Source organism: Harpia harpyja, chromosome 13, assembly GCF_026419915.1.
Source record: "Harpia harpyja isolate bHarHar1 chromosome 13, bHarHar1 primary haplotype, whole genome shotgun sequence".
NCBI classification, from domain to species: domain Eukaryota; kingdom Metazoa; phylum Chordata; class Aves; order Accipitriformes; family Accipitridae; genus Harpia; species Harpia harpyja.
The window spans coordinates 22631554-22654652 of NC_068952.1; the positions used below are offsets into that span (position 1 = coordinate 22631554).

At 41.3% G+C, this 23099-nt stretch overlaps 1 protein-coding gene across 4 annotated transcripts in view; it reads right to left on the bottom strand.

The window, feature by feature from the left end:
• The window catches only part of DAAM2 (dishevelled associated activator of morphogenesis 2), a 211930-nt gene that overhangs the window by 122946 nt on the left and 65885 nt on the right, over window positions 1-23099 (bottom strand). For all 4 annotated transcript variants that reach the window (XM_052805722.1, XM_052805723.1, XM_052805721.1 and 1 more), the window contains one exon: window positions 3953-4155. In XM_052805722.1, the coding sequence (XP_052661682.1) occupies window positions 3953-4126 (174 nt within the window). In that variant the 5' untranslated portion in view covers window positions 4127-4155. The remainder of the gene's footprint in view (window positions 1-3952; window positions 4156-23099) is intronic.

Below are 23099 nucleotides of genomic sequence, written 5' to 3' on the forward strand. Positions count from 1 at the left end.
GCCAGCTGAGAAGAGAGACAGGAAAAAAGCAGAAGTGATGCTGGCTAGAACAGCCTTGATGGTCAGGTAGGGCCAGTTTTACAATTTGTGAGGTACAGGACCACTCCACACACCCTACTCTCTAGAGCTTCCCTTCCTTGCCTGTTCATTGAGGGAGAGACACTAAAACCAGCTGTTCTGCCCTCTCTCAGTTGGGTGAATGAAAGTGGTCCTTTGAAGGGCAAAGCTTCTGGTCACAAGTATTTTTGTTTGCTTTGTGTCTTGTGCATTTAGACTTCTGATGAGGACTTATCTGTACTGTTACCACTGCATTAGTCCCAAGGCAATCACTGCCAGCAGGCAGCCTGAAAGCTAGTTCTCCTGTCTTAGCCTAAACAAAATCAGACCAAATCACCCTGAGCCATAGTCTTCATTCAGACCTACTCTCTGCACATGTTCCCAATGAAATAAATCAAGAGTGAATTTGGCCCATGTCAGGAGTAACCCTTTATGTTTTAATTTTCTAATTGAGAAGACAAGGTCTAAACACAGCATCCAGCTTCAAGTAACACAAAAGCCTGGGATTTATTGTAGAACTATTCTTCTGGTTGAGCAGCGTCAGGAGCAGACATTTCAGCTGAAATCAGCATCAGTTTGTCTTTTGAAAACCACTGCCTTGGTCAGAGTCCAGTTTTAGGCAACTGCTGTTACTCAGTTGGTTGGTCTGGGTGTATTCCCCAAAAAGAGCAGCCCATACATGTGTATTTGCCTCAGCCTGGAGTCTACACGAGCAAGTTTGCAAGCTGTGGAAGGGTCTTGTGACTCCATCACAAATAAAGGATCCCAACACATTCCTAATTTCTCCTCTTGCAAAATGTACATCTCCAAATTCACTTTTCATGATATTAATTTAAGGACCACAAGAACAAGAGAAGACATACTTCTGGCCCTCAAAATGTCCATTTTCCTCAGAAAGGCAGGTAGAAACATACTGAATGTTTACTGGACTGGAAAATTAATCACAAGGGAGGCTTTTCCAGCACAGCTAGGCTTACCTCTTCTTGTCATTAACTCTTGTGTGGGAAAATGACCCAGATTTTAAGTGCGACAAGGGGAAAAATAAGGCTTTTAAAAATTCATTCAAGCACACCAATGTTTCATTATACCCTTTGTAGAGCAGATGGCAAGATAAGGCTATACCCCCTGGGCCTGCTTCAGGGAGCTAACACAAATGCTGTTCTCACTACGGATCTCAGATGATGTTGCTGCCATCATTTCACTTGGGGATTTGGGTCAAAAGGCTTTACACTCAAATCTGGTTTTTATATAACACAAGTGCACCCAGACTAGACCCTAACAGATAAGCAGCGGGGAGGCTAGTACATAGCAGAGAGCCCTCTCAGGCACTTCCAGGTCGCTGATTTACACTGGTGCATTTACAGACTGAATCTTTCTAATCCAATTAAAAACTCATCTGAGCTGTCGATACAGATGTAGCCTGTTCTATTTTAGCGTCTCGTAGAATGTGCATTAATCCAGACCTATGGACAAACTAGCCCTTCTAGGCAAATTCTGCATTCTGCCAGCCCAGTTTCTAGCCCAGGTTCTCTCACTCAAAAAGCCCTTACTGCTCTCATGTTACCTGCCTACCCAGGAACTCCTATAGACGTGCATTGCCATCCTGTCTGAGTGCTTTATAAAACTGTGCAACATACACCATTAACCTTCTGAAAAATAGTACTTTTCTCTCCCAGCTCACTTGTCATGTAATGATGGCTAGGGTACTATCATTAAATATAAGAACAAGAATATGATCTATTTTCATTTCAATGGCTTCATTTGTTTGAAATCTATATTACAGGCTGTCAGGACATTTAATAAGTTATTGCATAGACCAACAACTCACAAACTTCTGGGGCCAAAAATTTTTACAGATCATCATGTATACTTGTCATTAAACTTTGCACTGAAAACATTATAAATTATACGTTTATACGTTATATGTTTAATAGACTTCCATAAGGCAGCTTTGAGCTGTTTTGCCACAAGCACATGGAACACTGGTATTTGCCAGGCATAAAACAAAGCTAAAAGCACCCTTAATACCACCACAAACTCTCAAACAACTCATAGAAACTGATACCCTTCTCAGTAAGCAAAAGCCCAGCGGCAACTGAAACAGGTCTTTCACTATGACCCAAAGGTAAACAAGTTCAAGTTTTAGCAAGCCAAGTTTAGGAGTAAAGCACATTTGTTGGTGACGCCTTCAGGAAGGCTGGATTGAATGCTTCAATGGATCTTGGTATTGGAGAGAGGTGAACTTTGATACAGCAATTAAAGTTTTGCATGTGAAAACCAATACTTAAACAGCATCCAGAAATAAATTGACAACAAAGCAGATTACAGATTATGATCTTACTCAGAGATACCTGTCACCAAGCAGAATTCTCCACAGTCAGTCAGCTGCACTTTCTGAGAGGAGTTCAAGTAGTCTCACATAAAAGGCAAACTGACTTAAGTATAGACCAGGATTTTGTGAGATATCTCCCTAGAAGGAGATTCCTCATCTGCTACTTAGAAGCAAGTAGACTCTCTTCTGCTGCACACCCTATTCTTTCCTTCTCACACCCCTGCCATAGAATACTGTAAATGCTAAAAAATTGTCTTGGGTGCTAGGGAAGGTGGAAACAGAAAGAAACGGAAAAGAAATCCATACCAATTTACTATGTACACAGAAACCAACTTTAGCTTAGGAAGTCCTTGAGCTGAAAATTGTTAGAGGGTTGGAGAGTATCTTGGAAAAAACCACCCTATGGCCACATATTATATTCTTCCCTAGGCATCTGCTTTGGACCCCATCTTGAAATAGGAGCCTGGGCTAGGTTGTCAGACCACTGATTTGATAAACTATAGCTGTCCCTATGTTTGGTATGACATACTGTAGTTGCCTGTATGTTAACCTCCACTTGCATACCCAAATTATACGGTTATTTTCATTGCTATAGCACTTTGAAGCCATGGTAATGGACAAGAACTTACTGGGCTAACGTTATAAGCGTAATGTAGAAGGATAACGGGCAAATTCCTCTAATTAATTCTGAGATCCAATATTTTCCTTTCTCTTCCTCATCTCAGTAGCACCACTCAGGCATATATACATTTACAGATACCTTACTTTACATAACCTCCGATCTCAGTGGTAATGAGATAGCTAATCAACTGCATCAAATGGGCATAACCTTTACAATGCAGACTGGAAAACAGCACAGCCCTATGACCTCTGCCTGTGTTTTTCATGCAGCCTGAACAAGAGGGCAAAGACAGCCAAGTCATTTGATGCCAGGCATGAATAGCAAGTGCCTGCTACTGGAATCCACAACATTTACCACAAAAGCAAAAGACAAAGTTCATCTGAAATAACTGTTTCCCTTCTGGTTTATGTCTGTTGCTGCAACAGCACCGTTTCATGGTTCAAAGGCAGCTAGCTGATGAAGCATAATTAGCATGGTCACCTGATTCTTATACCTCACCAGTAGTATGTTACTGATCAACTGAACAGTATAGCCCTTATTTTACAGAACCTCAAACCCTAAGATTTACCACTGTACTATATTATACAGCACGTTTTATCCCAAAGTTATTAATAAGAAATTGACTGTCAGGGATTCATTCTCTAGAGAACTTATGGGGTTCCTTCTAATATGTCCAGTCCTACACCTGGAGAATTGCATAGTGCTGTGAGAATAAATAAGCATATTTAAGCATTTTGTTGTAGTTATACCCAGTGCCACTGTCATCTGTCCTGTCATTTACCACCTTTCTCCCACCAAGAAATTGGTCATAAAAGAATGAAAAATAAAATCTTCAACCAAAGTTTTTTTCCTATCCCTAATAAGTCCCTTAAGTCCTTTTACTCCTCCTTTCAAGGAAGGAATTCACCCTAAAATATATCAATCTGCCAACAGAAACTTACCACAAGTTCAGAGAATCTGGCATTGAGCTCTTCTGCTGGTGGGATCGGGACAGAAAACTCAAGGAACTGGAGGGGGTTATTGTCCTTGAGGTTGATTTCAGGGAGGTCACTACCCCCAAAACAACAAAGAAACCCCAATGCATGACGATTCCTCTTCCGGGGGGCCATGATCATGGTGTATGATGCTATCTTCTGATCATGTTCTGCAGGAAGAAAAAACAAAACAAAACAAAAACCAACAGAGATTAAATGATAAACAAGACTCTTGGATCTTAGTTATCACTGGTGTAACAGCTGGAAGAGGACAGAAGGATCTGAGATACAAAAGAACAAAATAAACGCTCAAGTTAGACAAGGTAGCTAAGCTTTAATATGGTATTAACATGTTCTTGTATGGCAGTGTAGAATCACTTCTCCCAAAGTTTCTGAAAAGGTTTCACAAACTCAGTGTGGGATTCCCTGCAGGTAGATTTATCAGTAATGGTCAGTAGGCAAGGCTGAATGCTACCATTGAATACCAGTATTGGCCTTTCCCTCACTACTATAGTAAAGGAACCAAAGTATCAGAAGCAAAAAGCATATACTGGAGAACTTACCCACAATAAATGGAAGAATCCTCCAAAGGTATCCCATTTGGTCAAAATAAAATGAACAATGAAACAGTGAAGAAGAAATCAATTTTCCACCACTCTGGAGCCAGACCACCAAACACTGACTTATCCCTTTATGGCCAGGACTATCACAGTAGGACCATTTTGTCTATTCTGTTTTCAAACACACATAACTAGTTAGGGCTGCTTTATGTATCCAGGGGAGAAACTGCACAGTGCTAATGCATGCTTTCAGATTTATATTTTAGCTGCCAGATCCCATCTTGACAGGACCCAGGCTTGAGAGTCTTTGGTATCAGGAGGGTAAAGGGAGGCAAAAGGAGGCCTCAAGGAGGAGCTGGGAAGTGACTGATTTCACCACACAACACCGTTTGTGAGCGGCCCATCCAAACAGGAAGTCTCCTGCCAGCAGTTTGAAAGGAGGGATCTGTGCAGTCCACAGAGAACTGCATAGTTTGCCCTTTTAAGGAACTTGTTGTTTGACAGCTCAGGGGCTTATTTGTGTTACATTTTTTAAGGACTTCACTTTTTCACTTAATCTGCAGAATAAACCATATCCTTAGAGAGTAAATAAAGCCTGTTGTGAACCCTAGCTCCCTGGGCACAGGGCAGGGGAGCTGGGAGAGAGGTAGCAGGTAAACCGAACCACAGGATGCTGGATGCTGTTTCAGCAGCAACACAGCTGACCTTTGTCATCAGAGGAGCTGCCGCCTGAACCTGCCCTACAATGCTTTGGTCTGTTTGCTTGCCAGAACAAGGCTGCTTTGAGCTGTCATAGAGACTAAGTAGCTGTGCTAGGAAAAGCACCTTTAGGACAGCAGTTGCATAGTGGGACTTAACATATTTCACACAGCCAGAAGGTCTCCAGTGACTTTTTGTGTAGAAATTGGCATGCTTCCTTAAGAAAAAAAACAAGTGACAAACAACAACAAAAAAACCCCAAACCACCCAGACCTCCATCTTTGTGGCACTATGTGCTTGGCAGGAATCACCTGCCCTACTTTGTGCTGGGATTAATTTATCTAGCACCTTCCCTTATGCACTGGAGGGGCATCAGCTGCAACTCTCATGCAGCTGAAAGGAAAGTGAGCTGGTACCAAGCACTGTCTTCTGGCATGCTCACTTTCCCTTGCTCTCCATGTCAACTCTGCAAGGGTTGGTATGTCTCAGCAGGACTCACTAGGGCAGGGTGATGCTGGCTTCAAAAGCACATTCAGAAGAACATTGGATTCTCACTAGGAGATGCCAAAGGTCAACTTAACCCTGGAACCAGTCTCTGACACTGGTTCAATCAGCAAAAACCAAAATGCCCTCAAATCTAGCACAATGATGTACATGGCAACTTCTGTTTCCTCTCAGTGGTGGAGACTTAAGAGATTCGGTTCTTAAAAGATTTAACAAGAGAGCCTCAGAAGAAGTTGAACTTGTCCACCACAGACTGTCTTCTCAGGGACTACTCTGAGTGCAACATCCTTTATGGTCATCTGGTCATGGATGAGGTCAGAATCCATGTTTGACAAAACTTTGTTTTGGAAGGAACTCAAATCAATGAGACAAACCTGATTTACATACAATATAACTACCATTGCATCAATTCAGTTGTAACCAAGTTCTGGCCCACTCTCTAGAGGCTTCCTCACCATCCATCAAAGGGCCAGCATTCTCTGGGGCATGGGCAATGAATCCTCCTTGGAAAAACTGGCTGAGACATTGAAGTGATAGGACCATAATATGTTCCTTTATGAGCTCAGGTCAAGACTTTGGTAAGCACTCCTCCAAAAGAGGTACCTTACCAGAAAGTGAGTACTACATGAATGGATGTGAAGGTCAACATTTTCTACAGGGTAAGTACTGCCCTGGTCAGGGCACCACAGGTTGTCCTGTACCGACATTTCATAAGTCAGCTTTCATCTTCAGCAGGTTCACCTGAGATAAATGGTTAGTCTCCAGGCCTTCATCCATAATGCTGAAAAATACACAAGCTAGTGCTTGTTCCTGTGGTGTTGTCACAAAATTGGCATTTGTTCCTTGGGATCCATACTTGAGAAACTCAGCAAAGCTACTCAGCTTTTACTACTCTGCAAAAGCATGCAAAGCTTACATGAACAGTAACCTTGTTTTGCCTCACTTTCACAAAGCATCATTCCATTGCACAACTTATAACACTGGCATTTTCCAAGTCCATCTATAAGCAGCATGCAGGAAATTCATACTGACACAGAGGGGTACAATGGCACTTGTTTATTGCTACAACACTGTAACTGTAGATAGGTTAGGTGTCTAGATGCTTTTAAAATAAGAACAATTAAGGACAGCTAGAAAGGAATCCAGCACAGGTATTTTAGAATTGAATCACTGAATGATATTTCTAAGTGGGAGCACAGTCTTTCTTAAGATTAAGCCTGCCAGTCAGAGGATGCATTTACTTAAGTTGCACTGTTTATGCTATTTAAGTACTAATTACAACTCCTTGATTTTTGTTGGTGGACATAGTTTTAAACAAAATAAACATTTTCTAATAGCCTCCAAATTAATAATCTTTTCCTTTTCTTTCTCTCTCATTTGCTTTTTCTTTGTCAAGAACCAAATCTGGGTAAAATGTGCTTCCAAAGGATGGGGTGAGGGGTGGGTGGGAAGGCAACAAAGAAAATGAAGAAAATAACATCTTTCATTTTTCTGAGTGGTAATGGATAACAAAGCTGTCATAAAAATTTATGAAAATAACAAAAGGTGGGGTTTTTTACTCTAATAAAAGCTCCATTGCCTTTCAACTTCTTGCAAGGAAAGTGAATGTAAAAATGAAACGTGCAATTATCTGTTTCTATATATACCTCCAGTGAGAATCAATGGGAAATCTCTCTCTGGAGAGAATCCCGCTATTACACATAACTCCTTTCCACAGGTCTTCTCAGTTGCACTGTTTTACCCTCTTGCACAACACAAAAAAGTTGCCATCATTTCAACAGCTAACCACACACCCACTCCTCAGCAATCCCCCTCCTGCTTCCCAGCCCCATCTGTGGTTCAGCTTAGGTCAGGAGTCACAGTCTGGAGCTTTGCCCAAGGTCTAATTATAACAACGTCCTCTCCCTCTGACAGGGCATACGTGTTCATTTCTGAACCATTTGGCCCAGTGACCAAACATAATTAAGCTAATGCAATTTTTCCAAGTCTTATCATAAGGTTTAGCCACATGGGATGGGATCCATGCTAACTGCACATGAGAATCCTCTTTCAATTGCAGGTTCTAAATTGTTTCTTCAGTCTCACTCTTTTCTTCATTCTCATCTAGAAATTGTCATTTTCATGCAAACATATCCTAAATAAGCAACATTCCACAAAGAGTAAGACGCCTGAAACAACTGCTATGCCAGCAGCTCTCCTGTGCAAGAGAGCTGATTATCATAGTTTTGACCTCACTGTCCTGTCCCTCACCACAGTGAACAGCCAAAGCACAACTGTAACTAAAATAGAGAAAATTACTTTTGTATCATCACCTTTGGAAAAACAGAAGAAAGAGGGAGAACTCTGTGGGTTAGCTAAACACACGAGGTCCTGCAAAACCAGTGTGCAACATAAGGAAGCATTAATGGAAAACACTGATACGCTCACTTCCAGAGCTGAATCTCCACTGATCATCAACAGACACACAATGGCAGTGGATGTACCCACAGCTCTCACATGAGTGGGAAGCATGGGACTAAAAGTATGATGCAGAATCACTGTCCACACTAGTTTATGCTAACAGGAGAGGAAAATAAAGTAAATCACTTCCATCTCCCTGTAAATCTGTATCTTTCTCTATGGCAGGATAAAACATATAAATGTGATGTATTATCACAGAGGTAGAAAGAAACCTGAATTTGGATGGTTTGGAACATAAGCCAAATCACTCCCCACCCCTAAATTCAAGTTAAATCTCTGTTATTCAACTATTAAATAATAAAACCACCAGAAGTTCATGGTATTATAATAGCTACCTTCATCATCACTTACCAATGATGAAATGGAGAAAATAAGCACCATGCTCAAAATTGTCAAAATATATATATTGGGTAAAGCTAAAGAGCTCCGTACTGACACTATGCTCAGTTCCCTGGACCATGTTGCTTCTCCAGTACACAGATGGTGAAACTATGAGCTTCACAGCATGTTCCAATTACCATGGAAATTTTCCATGTATGTCACACATAACCTGACAGATGTCAGATGGAATGTAAGGCAATTGCAGCATGGGGGATGGGGAAAGGGAGCAGGCAAGCAATCCATTTGTTGCATCTGCAGTAGTAACTCAAAGCCTGTGGTTTGGATTTGTCACTATACTAAGGAATTTCCTGGGCTCCAGGGAGCAAAACAGCAACAAAATCCACAAAGTTAAAACCTTTCTTTCCAGAAGGAGGGTGGTCCTTCCTGAAGAGTGCACCTGCCTACTATGTTGGAAAAGAAGGCATCAGACCCAAACTGGATCAACAGATCACAGGAAAGAAAATCCTGGAAAACAAGTGGGGCCTTGTGCAGCGATGGCCACTCAGTCCCGACGAGCCATGGCCCACACTTAACAGTTCCACCAGAGGAGAAAGCTCAGCTCAAAACACAGTGTGCATTTTGAAGCCAGTTCATGGATTTTCCCTCCCATAACACATCAAAACAAGGATGCAGATCTCAAGGGACTTGAGATGCAGACCTATAAGGACTTCACAAGCCAGCCCAGGCACTCAGCTCTGGTCTGTTTTACACACCATCCCATCAAAACTGAGATGGTTGAGAATTTCAAAGCATTCCATAGACCTAAAAATTGTCTCCTGCTATATACATAGTATTATATATTATTAATACTTTATTTAATTTTTAATTTTTAGGGTTTTTTTTCATTTATTTGCCTAGGAAATATGTCCTGAGATAAGAGAAAAGGCAAGGGCTATTTGAAGACTCTCAGGTGTAACTATATCCATGAACCTACTTAATGCAATGTGTCTGTCAAAAATCTGTTTATTGTTAATACTTTAAGGATGCTCAGAATGTGCTGGATGACTAATGACCACTAATGTTAGTCTGTTAATGTCCACAAATCCAATACCTCTCACCTGATACCAGCTTATCGACACCAAAAAAAGCTGAAGAACTGTAAGAGGCCTTTCCCTTCTGAAACATTAATTTGCAACACTTTCTCTGTCTTCCCCTGGGAATGAGGGGAAAAAACTCCCCTCAAAACAAAAAAACAAACAAAACCAAAAACCAAACACCAAAAGAAAACAGAAAAAAGATACCAGCAGGCTCCTCATGTTCCTCCAATCCATTTATTTATCCAAATTGTATTCATAGAAAAAAAATTTTAAAAGAACAGTCAGACCAAACAACAAAGCAGTTACAGTCAGTATCATAAATCTGGCTAGTAATCATTTGTTATTCCTTTACACCTTTTTTTCCACCTTATAATCAAGTACAGATTAATAATTTTCTATACCTGACTGAGCTGACCGAACAATCCATTCATTCTTTTACCTGCTAAGAAGTTATTTTATTTTTACAAATGTATTAGTTTAGTATAACTCTGCACACAAAAATTTGCAGGGTGAAAACTAATCTGTCTTTCTAGACACCAAAAGCTGAGTCTTAATTATAATCTTGCATCTCATTTAGATGCAAGTAAATCTGCACATCTTTAACATTTCTGAGTGGCAATGTGACCGCCGCAGCTTAAATTACACACAAAACAAGTAATATTCACAACTTAAGTGTTTATCCAGAATACATATGTCCTTCGTCTCCTCACTGTCTAAGCACACAAGATATTTGTCTAAGAGGGGAGGCAGAGATGTCCTACTAAACGGCAACTTTGGAGGCAGGAATACATTTTGCTTAGTGCTTATTGTACCACATGTTCCCATCCTAATTTATAAATTCCACACTTAGGCAAGCTTGCCAACAATTCAAACCACCATGGTGGTGGATCCAACGAGACTGCATGCCCCCTAAATATAAGCAACCTTTCTGGTTTGAGTGCAGTAGTCTACAGTCCTATCTTTCTTTCCTTGCCCCCTCCCTGTTATTACTTCCAAGTTTTCTAGTGTTGCAGCACTGCAGTTTCAGTAACATCTACAGATACCCTCCACTTCCTTCTCAATCAGAAAATCTGGACTGTTACCAAGATCAATTTTCCTGTTTTCCTCACCATGAAACACATTTGTTCTATTCATATATCTCACTAAAGGTTACCCCATCCCCTTCTACTAACAAAACAAAACAAAAAGCTTCTCTTTCAGGCAGGGGAGAATTACAGTTTCCAATTCCAGCCTTAGTTCTCTCTTTCCTTCTTTTCTATCAGCTTTGGTTTTATTCTCTACTTTTTTTCACTGTTCCATTGCAATATCCTAACTTTCTTTCATGACAACTCTTACACTTGGAATGGCTTCTAGTAGCCAATTCCTATACCTCAAACTGCAAAACTCCTCTCTTTTTTTAAGCAGATATTAAAGAGAAAAAAAACTTCTGAAGATACACCTACTGCATGACACAAGCTGTAAAGACTGCACCACACTGTGTGTATGTTTTATTTTTGTTGTATTATACTCCACCAGTATGTTTTATTTTTGTTGTATTGTACCCATTGTCCTAGCTGTGGCACTGAGGTTGTAGGTTCTCAAGCATAGGGTCTTAGTTACCTGCTTGAATCAGTTATTGTACAGTGCCAAGTAGACTTATGGTACTATACAAATAGCAGTAAAAACAGTAGGTCAGCAAAAAGTAATCACCTGGCTGGAATCTGGCCAGGACATGCCAGTTCACACCCCAGTAATGATGCTGCTGTAGAGGCAGCATTTAGCAGTGGCCACAAATCCAGTGCAGATACATTTATGCTTTATGAAATAATGGAATTTATGCAATTATTCCCCTACCACAGCATTAGCATCACTAGATGGGTCGGTTTGTTTTGTCGTTGTTGTTCTTCAAATCACTGTGATTGTAAGAGCCTGTGGGAAATACACTACATAAAAGCAAACATGGGGGAAAAATCCCACAAACCGCACAGATGCCACCCCAGGACCCAATCATAACTGAGGACAAGACCATCTAGCAGTAAGTCTTTTCAAACACTCTCTACAATCCCCAGATTTTACTCTTGAAAGAATTCATGTGCTAAAAATGTTATTTTTAGGACTTGCCAAGAATATACTGTAATCTCAGGGCCATGAATTCAGGACAAGACTACAATCCAAGTTGTGACTGTGCTACCCAACAGAGCAGGTCTGACCTGCCTTTTCTGCAAGCTATGGATCTAGACAGCAGAGCCCAGGTTAGACTCTTTACTTTCTTTTGGTGGTGGGTACAACACTGTGATGCAATTTCACAGGATAGAGTGCCTTGGAAGCTGGAGTGTGAGATGAAGCCTTTATTCAGTATAAGAATTCATAGACTGAAGATGAAATAGATCATGATGACATCAGTCAAGCAGACATACACATTGACGTTCAGAACCAGCACGATGCTCCTTCAGTTCCAATGCAGAAGACTAATTTCCTCTACAGGAAGATGAACTCCCATGCCTTTTACAGGTCTTATGGTATGAAATCCCTTTAATGTCATTGGTCTGAAACTGGCCCTAATCAGTAATGTCTCTCAGTTCTATCCATAAGACCAGCTCCCAAGAATGAGACATCCACATGCCAGAGCCAAGTCTTTGATCACCTCAAGAAAAAAGCCAAGGATAGAGTGATCTGGAGAACAAGCTGTCCCACTCAACCCTCTATGCCAAAAGACCAGGAATACTGGTAGGCAGATTAGCACTAAAGCTTGGTCTAGGGACTTGAAATCTCTGCAATATTTCTATTGGGAAGAGTGGGGTTTAGTTACAAGGGATGTGAATCCAGAGTTTCCCAGTAGCACTAAGACCTGCCGCATTCATAAGAATGAACACACAAAACCCCATTACTAAGAGCGTCCCTGTCTTGTTTGAGTCATTATAATTTTTCCATTCTGTCATTGCCCAATTATTTCCAGACATGATGTAACTATTTTGCCAAGGGATTTGGGAGTCAAAATGTTGCTGCTGTTGTCATCGTTATCCTGGGTGCCTGGATTTTCCAGACAAAATAAGCAGCTGAGGGCATTAGAGTGCCTCTGCTGAGAGAGAAATAACCTGTAAGAACTGCCAGTGTGCTCCAAGAAAAACAAACAGTAAAGGTCCAATTACATCTTCCCAAACTCCAGCTCATTTCCATGTGAAATGCTGTTTTCTTATTCAGACAATTAGTAGAAGAATGTTTCATCTGTTGTCCGATGGGCCCCTACAGGACATTAAAGCTCAACTTGACTGGAAATATGCCTTTGTTATAAGCACTGGAAACTAGCCACAGATGTAGGTGTACAAGTGCTGCCTTCACTATTGACAAGCAAATCAATTACCTGCACTGGTAAAATTTTCCTGAAGTTCTCTCATTGGAAAAAGCAACTCAGTCTTTATACCAAATGGGTATAACTGGGGGAAAAACCCAACACAGACAACATTTGGACTTTTGCATGTTTTTCATGGATGGCACTGAATCTCTTCAAAACTAGTGTTCATCAATGCCACCTGGGAAAGCCAGGTTCTAGGCTGCAGATCTGCCACTTTCCTACTTAGTGCCCCAGCCAAAGTACAGAATATTTCTACATGTCACTGCAAACCTGTAAATAATAAAGATGGTGGTACTCAGTTCAGTTCCATATACTGAAAAGCCACTGATGGGGATTATAGTTAAAAGGCTTCTTTAGTAATTCACTAAATGGAAGAAACAGTCAGTAGATGCATCACAAAGGGAACAGGTCTTGGGATTTTGATGCTCTCTCCATCATAGAGATGGTTTCCGTAGGTCAAGGCACAGACAGGGTCAAACTGTCATTCATTTTATATACCTCTTTTTTAAGCTACTCAGATTCCAGAGTTGTCCATTTGGCACCAAAAATAAATCCACTCTAGAAAATGAAGTTAAGAAAAGGTCATATACAACATTTTATTCCAGCATTTTTATTTTTGTTCAACATTCTCACAAGGGATACTCTGGGTTCAATGCCCCGAAACCTCAACATTACGCAAGTAGGTTTGAACTCCAAGCCAACAGCTTGGTGAAACTGTTGAACTTTTAACCTAACGTGTCTTCATGAAGAATGGATATTTGGAAAGAGTTCTGCTCAAGGATTTTGGGTTGTTTTCTGTGTGTATTTTTAAGCAGCATCCAGATAAAATATATTTTCTGGCTGCTGTAATATTTACAGGAGGAGACTTTACACCAACACTGAAAGCTGGTTTCAGAGCCGTGACTTACTGCTTTAGGTTTTGGGGCTGTTTAGTGTTCCATGGCATTAGGGTGAACAAGGCCTCATCTATATTTAGGTCAAATTCCACAGAGCTGATGCTCTGAGTGACACAAGTAATGATCAATTATGAGGGTCTGAAAAGAAAGCACTACCTAAAACCAGCCACCTTCCTCACATGGTCAGTGGGAGCTTTTGGCCATCAGCAGTATGTTGGAAAGAGTGCAGTAAAAGGAGGGACAGGGAGAACCCCCCTAAAATATCCAAATGTGAGGATATTCTCTATAAAGTGATGCATATCCATGTGGTCTAGAGCATATGGTACACAAGGGTGTGGTGCCTATGCCGATTGCTACCAACTCTATTCTACTGCCTTCTCCAGGCTGCCGATAGGTAGTTCCAGTCTCCCGGATTCTCATAGCAAGAGGACATGTCCACGTCAAGGCCCTTTACTGTTCAATGTGAAGAAAAGTTTAAGTACTGAAGTATATCTAGAGAAGATTTCCTAGAACTGTAACAGACCAGCACACTGTTCTTCCCCAGAAATGGGTCATTTGCTTAAATGTATGCTTAGATGCCCAAAGAAAACTGCAGAGAAGCTACATACAGCAAATGTTTGGGTAGTCATCTCTGGACTTCTAAGTATCTACAGCAAGTCAATAGTCTGCCTGAAGATACAGCAAGTTATTTCAGCTTCTGAGCCCAAGCTACTTGCATCTTGTTCGCAAAGATTTGAGCACACTCCACAGAAAACCAGACTGCAGTATAAAATTCCCTCAGCTCCCCGCTACAGCTGCACACTACAGGAAAAAACAAAAACAACCCAGCAAAAAACCCAACCCTGCTTCTAAACAGCCACTTGATCTGGGTACATAGTCCTTAGACATGATTCAAAAAGAAGGCCCATTGTATACAGATAGAACAGAAGTCTACCCTCTATTAGAGAAGGAACATCTTCTTTATCCCCTTAGGGCTGCAAACATTATTATTATTATATCCAGTGATTTATGTCTTTGCAGAACATGTACCAATATCACTACTTGTCTCTAGTTCTGTCCAGCACTGATTTATTTGATGGATTGTACAGGGTTTTATCCAAATCATCACCTGCTGCTCTTTGTTTTGTCTTACCCTTTGGAAGCATATTTAAAACTTACTTAAATAATTAATTTTTCTTGCATCTTATATCTTAAATTTATGGATGGGATACATAGAAATAAAGACAGTAAACAGTCATACGTTGCCTCCTACAACAAGTTCAGGTCTTGACTCTGCTGCCCTGGTCAGGCAGGGATTTTATAAGATGAATACATATTATGCAAGAAAATCTCCCACTGCAAGAAAGGCTGAAATTGCCGTTATCCCCATTTTCTACTTGCTGTAGAGAAGAAATAGCCAACCAGGACCAAAATCTTCCCAGTAACAAGAAGTAGCAGCAGCATTTGACCCCCCCCCGCCCAGAAGCCCATCTGAACAAGGAAGCACTCTCCATTTTCACACAACGCTTTGCACCTACCTCCCAGAAAAATAAGCGGGAATTGCAAAATGTCAGAAGCTCCAAAACATCAAGACCAACTATGTATTTGGCCTGGATGGCAAACAAGCAGAAATACATTATATGTAACCCAACAATTTGCATGCAAACTGCCAGCCTATCACTAATTTTTAACTATTCGCTGTTGGACCCATAAATATGAGATGAAAATGGCACTAGCACTACTGAATCCCCATGTTTTAATTTTATTTCCGCCCCCCCCATAGTCATTCATATTACAAGCAAAGGGTCCACCACACTACAGTGGTGCCTGGCAATGCTTAAAACAGAGAAAATTGTGCAGAGAAGTGGCTCGATCTCCAAATCTCTGAAAAGAGGATGAACTAGCAGATGTATAATGGAAACACTGAGCCCACACCACTGAGACACTCTTCAGGGTGACCTCTTCCCTAGTGCTTGTTCTGTCCACACCACTGAGACACTCTTCAGGGTAACCTCTTCCCTAACATCAGTCAGACACAGCCTGTAAGAAGCATGGCTACTGCCCAGGAGATGTTCTTAGTGCTGGGTTTACAGTGTTACCAGCTATTAATCACAAAAAGCTCCACTGGGATAACCCCAGAATTAAACAAATTAAGCAAAGCAAGTCTAGAGAGGGGAGTTGGTGTGGGAAGTAGTTTTAAGGAACATTACTTTGTTTCCAAGAAAAAAATGGTTCTTCAGGCAGGATAGAGTCCACAAGGTCTTAAAATATCCTGTTCATGCTGAGATTTCAAACACAGGCAAAAAATTTCTACGTTTTTAAGAGGTCATGCATGATAAGGAAACAATTCATCTCTTACAGGGTCTACTAATAGCAGAACTAACTCTCCTTAATTCCCAGAGCACATTTCATATCCATATCAATATTGCAGGAAACATTTCCAGCATCTACTAGAATACTTCTACAGTAAGAGTTTCTCTCCATTTAAATTGCAATAGTACAACTACATGGCGAACAGTTCTCAATCAAGTCCCAGAATGATGACCACCAAGTCACCTGTTTCCCAGAAAGCTGCTTATAGTAGAAGTGCCTTCCAAGGAAGTGATTTTCACAGTACCTCAGAAACCTCCATGCAAAAGAGGATGAAACATAATATTTGCCAAATGAAAACAAACAAACAAACAAAACCCCACACCTTTAGTACTGGGACTGGATCCACCTTGAGAAGCAGTTTTGTCTCATTCATGTAATAGAGAGAAACCAACACTGACAGTATCTTGAAAATTATATCTCTCTGCCCCTTCTAACTGACCACTCTGGACTTTTTTTGGTCATTTATCTGAGTTGGAAGGAGTGTCTCTAAGGATCAAAATTTGAGCTTGAGTTACTAAATAACTGAATAGAGGGAAACCACTTATCACGGGAAATGAGGCAAAGGGCAAGAGGAAAGATCAATTTTCTAGCTGAAAGGATGATGTGCTCTGTGGGAGTACTATAGCAAGTCTCATGCTGTGGAAGGACCTTGGTGTGGAGTTAGTGCCTGTGGGTCAACCAGCCAATAGTTCAGTCAAGAAAATAAATTTACACCTTTGTTTTCGGTTCTTCAAATATTTAGGCTGAGGTCACTCCAGAGGAAATCTCTTTCTTATCAGATACTAAGGGTCTTATATTCTGTAGAGCAAATTATTTCAGACCTTTGCAAGGGAATCCCCCCAAATCATATTTATGTAGGAAAAGTCAGCAGGGAAAAAAAAAAAAAAAAAAAAAACCAAACAAAAAAACGCTAAGAGAGAAAAAGAGAAGCATTTTATCCTTCTTTTCAGAAAGATATTGGAAGATATACTCAAAATACTGTTTGTCTTATCAAGGTAGTAATTTCAGGGTGAACACACTATTGGAATTAGGTTATAAAGACTTTACAAGAGCCTGTCATTCCTCAGATGAGTGAGCAACATACATTCCCTATATAGTTTCCTCTCCATGGGTATAACAGATTCCTATTAATTCCAATGGAAACATGTAACTTTGTAGAACAAGAGACTGAGTCTTCCAAACAGAACTCAGACTTAGTTCATTTATGGTGAAATGTCCCTTACTAGAATTCTGCCAGGTGGGCACTTGAGATTTTTTTTTTTTTTTCCAGTCCCCAAAATATTTCATTTTCTCCAAAGGCCTTTTGCACTGATTTTAGCAAAGTCAAAGTGGACCATCAAAATCATCCTTTCCTGACTCCTGGGGAATGTATTCCAAGTCATATCCAAACTTCAGTAGGGGCCAGTATGAACGCCTCTTTTTAACTGCATTCACTCATGCAATTTCTATCATTAAAAACAGAAAGAAAGGCTGATGGTGCTAGAAGTAGGGTCAATAGAGAAACTTTCTTCTTTCAATAATTGAGATATAAAACAAATGGTTAGATTGAAGATAAAACACCTTTTCATTTGGGCTGTAAAACTGTTTTCTCCGCTCCAAGAAGTGGGCAATGCAGTGAGGCAGAAAGCTAAATCTAAATTGGAGGTAATACTTCACAGTGGAACAAGAAAGCGCACATGTACTTGGTTAGTGTTGCACAGACCTCTTGCCAGGCTAGATGTAGTCAGAAAAGGTTTAGTTTTCAAGCTTAATCCTAACTGTAAAAGTTTCTGACTACAGATTCAGAAAAGCAATATATGCTGTATGTCAGTAGTAGTTTTATGCTTCAGCTACACTTCCATGCTTCCCCTTAAATCTTCCTTGCCCAGGAATACTCTTCCATGCTGTTTACAACAGCTCAAACAAGTTGCCTCAAGTTAGAAAGAAAGTGAGGGCAGAGTCCTCATTGCTTCTGACACCACTAAGCAGAAGCTGCTCTCAAGCTGTGCAGAAATTCAAAGCTTCCCTTTCTCTCTGGGCCCTGAGCACCTTTACCAGCCAGTGCCAGAGTGTAGAGTTGTGCATCGTGGACTACAGTGCAACAATCTTCAGCTCTCTCCATCCTGTGCCCCCATCACCACCACCAGCAAAGACCTCAATGTGGTTTGCTCACTGTTCCTCCTCACCTATAGATTTTCAATGCAACACAGAGCAGCAGTAGATAAGCAGCACTCACTCTGGAGAGGATAACTAACACAAGACATACAGGGGAAAGTGACATCAGATGCAGACTTTTTCTCCCACTGATTGAAGAACTTGTTGGGATATGCCAGTGTTCTGCATGTCTCTTAGTTGGTTTCAAAGTGTCGTGGTTTAACCCCAGCCAGCAACTAAACACCACGCAGCCGCTCACTCACTCCCCCCCACCCAGTGGGATGGGGGAGAAAATCAGGAAAAGAAGCAAAACCCGTGGGTTGAGATAAGAACGGTTTAATAGAACAGAAAAGAAGAAACTAATAATGATAATGATAACACTAATAAAATGACATCAGCAATAATGAAAGGATTGGAATGTACAAATGATGCGCAGTGCAATTGCTCACCACCCGCCGACCGACACCCAGCCAGTCCCCGAGCGGCGAATCCCTGCCCCCCACTTCCCCGTTCCTATACTGGATGGGACGTCACATGGTATGGAATACACCGTTGGCCAGTTTGGGTCAGCTGCCCTGGCTGTGTCCTGTGCCAACTTCTTGTGCCCCTCCAGCTTTCTCACTGGCTGGGCATGAGAAGCTGAAAAATCCTTGACTTTAGTCTAAACACTACTGAGCAACAACTGAAAACATCAGTGTTATCAACATTCTTCGCTCTGAACTCAAAACATAGCACTGTACCAGCTACTAGGAAGACAGTTAACTCTATCCCAGCTGAAACCAGGACAGTATCCACCCCTTATTCTATACCATTGACGTCATGCACAGTTCCCATACCTTTAGTTACATCCTGATCAATCATCACCTTTCCATTCCTTTAAGACATATGAGCAATGATATATATATATATGTATACACACACAGAGATATCATTCCTTTAGTTCATGGGTCATGTTCATAAAATGTTCATTGAGTTCATTTAGTTTCCGACTCTGGGCTCCATCTGTCATACCAGTCTTTCTGGGCAGGAGGGATGGTGCAAAGTCCTCTCAGTCGGTAGAGCAGAATTGGGCTTCAGTGCAGTGTGACAAGCAGGTGACATTTGGCGCAGCAGGAGGATGGTGTGCACCGTTGGATTGTTGCATGCTGGAGTCAGTTCTGGTTCCATCACTACTGCGCTTTGCTCAGTTTTATCACAGTTCTTTTCTTGCTTGATCTAAGTGATTCTTACTATAGTACTATGGATATAGCACATAATTATAGTAAGGATAACATACAGTAGCAGGGTTATATAGCAACTAATATACAGTTTAATTCTGGCTGTTCTCACCTAAAATTAAATCCCCTTGAGGCACACATCGGACTTCCCCATCTTTTCGCATCACCCACCAAGTGCACCCAGGCCCTTGAGCAAAAGCAATCCCACGAATGGGTTTACCTTTGCCTGAGGCAGGAGTAACCCAGACTGTCTTCCCTAACATATTTTTTATGTGCACTACAGGGACTTTATCCCCTTCGACAGTATGTAAAAATTCTGACTGGGCAGGGCCACCCCGATTGGCAGATCCTCTGGTGTTGACTAACCAGGTGGCTTTTGCTAAATGTGTATCCCAATGTTTGAAAGTTCCACCCCCCATTGCTCTCAATGTAGTCTTTAACAGTCCATTGTATTGCTCAATTTTCCCAGAGGCTGGTGCATGATAGGGGATATGATACACCCACTCAATGCCATGCTCTTTGGCCCAGGTGTCTATGAGGTTGTTTCGGAAATGAGTCCCGTTGTCTGACTCAATTCGTTCTGGGGTGCCATGTCGCCACAAGACTTGCTTTTCTAGGCCCAGGATAGTGTTCCGGGTGGTGGCATGGGGCACAGAATATGTTTCCAGCCATCCAGTGGTTGCTTCCACCATCGTGAGCACATAGCGCTTGCCTTGGCGAGTTTGTGGGAGTGTGATATAGTCAATCTGCCAGGCTTCTCCATATTTATATTTCAGCCATCGCCCTCCATACCACAGGGGCTTTAACCGCTTGGCTTGCTTAATTGCAGCACATGTTTCACATTCATGGAATGTGAACACAAGGAACATTTCAAAGGAACATTTTATGTTCTTTTCTTACTTCTATTTGCAGATTCTCTTCACTAGCTATAGCTGTGGAGCTCTTCAAACAAAATGCTTCTCACCTGCCTACCACTTCTGAGACAACCCCATGGAAATTCCACTGACATTCAGGAGCTGCTCAACAACACATAAGCTGTTCGGCGTCAGTCATCCACAAATAACATACATGCATTCACAACCCCAGGCACTGTCAGACGGTTGGTGAATAGTAAAACAATGTCCTCCTGTTCTGCTGGTCAATTAAGCTCCCACAAGTAATTTGTGAATAAACATGTTAAAAATGGATAACAGGTTTGGCTGGTAGAACATATACTTTAAGCTCAACTATTGAATATGAGTAAAAATTCTAAGCTTCTTTCACTGCTTTGGTGATATATCCCTGGTTTTCAGTGCGAGATGTTTCTACACAGTAAATGTTTCCAGGCTCACAAAACCAAACACACATCCCCCAGTGAAGTTCTAAAAGAGAAAACCAGACAACTTTGATGCAAGTCTTCCTTCCTTCCCTATCTGAAAATATTGAAACAGCCTCAGTCCAGACTTCTGCCCCCTCTTTCAAACTCCACTGACTGCCATTGTAGCAAATACTCCACCTCAGTTCAAGCTCTCTGTCCCCTCTAGATAAAGCAAAAGGATTTGCAACCTGTTTCAGAAATAATCTGCTAGAAGGAATTCCCTTCCACTGGCTTTATTAGAACATTGAGAGCACAGGTTTTTGCAACACCTTTTTCCTATCTTCTTTCAGCCAAGGAAGTACTTCAGTAAGGAGATTTAAAGATAGAGGGCCTAAAACAAAGCTTTACTATGGTCCATATGATATATATCTATCTCATTTCCTTGTTCTCATTCCCACCACCAGACAGACCCAAAAGCCCACAATGTTTTTATAAACACACCAAAAGTAGCTGGGGACATAAGTATGAAAACATGTACAGCAGTTTATTTTATGCTGGATTGTTTTATGGCTCTCTGCCAGCATTTTGGATGCACAGCCCCACTAGGGTCACAGTGCTAAAATTTTCCTTAAATAAATCCCACTCGAAGGTCCAGGCCTCTTTTTCTCCCTCCATACCACCTGGATCCCAACACTCCTGAAAGAAAATGGAATTTATCCAGTGCAGAAAACAATAACAATGTGTATGTACATGCCTCTGTACTGAGTCCTCTCCTAGCTTGGCCATGCTACGCCACGACTTCCTTCATCAATGCAGTTTCCCAAGCGCTATATGGGGACAGGACCTGTACAAAGCTGCAAAGGTGACTAATGGCTTTGGCTCATCAAATCCAAAAGTTGGTGGGGATGCAAACTGAGAGTTCTGAAACAAGCTCAGCAGAACAACTAGAGCATCTTTGTCCTCTCAAAGCCTGAGTGAGATGAGACAAAGGTCAGGGTCCTCTCAAGTATTACATCCCGCAGTGGCTTTACACACAAAGAGCCCCATCTCACAAGCCTCCAATGCCCCATTTTATGCTTCAATCCATGTTTTCCCATTAAAAGGACATTAGAATCCCAAAGCACATGTTTTATTCTGTCCGTCTCTGAAACTTAGAAAAAGTTATAAGTCCACATTATTTTACCAGGCAGTAAAGGCTAATCTATATGAAATATATGGAAGGAGAAAAAAAAATTGGTTGAAATGAAGACAAAAAATGAAAATATTGCCTTCAGCCCTCACTGAAGAAAATTTATATGTCTTTCTCAAGAAACGATGCTTCTTTCGTGCACTTATAAAGAGAGTTTTCTTCTTTGCAAGAGAGTTTTCTTTCTTTGCAAACACTGCAGTGTAAAACAAACAATCCCCAGATTAACAAGAAAGATCTAACAGGTTTTCTTCAAGAGGCAGACCGAACAACTCTTAAAGCAGGTAGCAGTGGGGTGAGCCATGACACACCTTTCATTAAGAAGATGATAAATGAGTTCTGAGCAACTGGTAGAGGGAGAGAAAAGAGAGAAAGAAAAGTGTGAAATGACGAGTAAAAACATTCCCTTTAAGAAAAAGGTATAGTTTTGGTCTGCAAGGGGGATTAAAGAGGACATTTAGAAGCAATGTGTACTACCAAGAATCTTTTCCAGGGAAGGCCCAACTTCCTGACCTCAGAAGCCACAGGCCAAAAACTTTCACATGGTCAAAAGCCAAAAGACACACACCACACACCTTGTGGAGCTGAGGAAAGGGAAAGTGCTAGGAAGTGGTTTGCAGGCTGCATGTAACAATAAATCCTCATGACTCCTGCTGCAGCTTTTGAGATAAGGCTGGGCCAGGCAGGTAGCCAGCTCTTAAGAAAATGCTGCAATATTGATCTCAGCAGTTGAGGTTGGAAGGGGCATCTCGAGACTGTCTAGTCCAACCCCCCTGCTCAAGCAGGGTCAGCTAGGGCAAGTTGCTCAGGACCATGTCAATTTGGGTTTTAAGTATTTCCAAGGATGGAGTCACAACTTCTCTGGGCAACCTGTGCTAGAGTGAAAAAGTTTCTTGTGTTCAGATGGAATTCTCTGTGCTTCAATTTATGCTCATTGCCTCTTGTTCTGTCACTGGGCACCACTGAAAAGAGTGCACCTTTCTTAAGCGAAGAGTCAAATTTCTCAAAAGCCCTCTTAGCAGCAAAGCCCCCGCTCTTTGTAAGTGTTTAAGGGACTTACT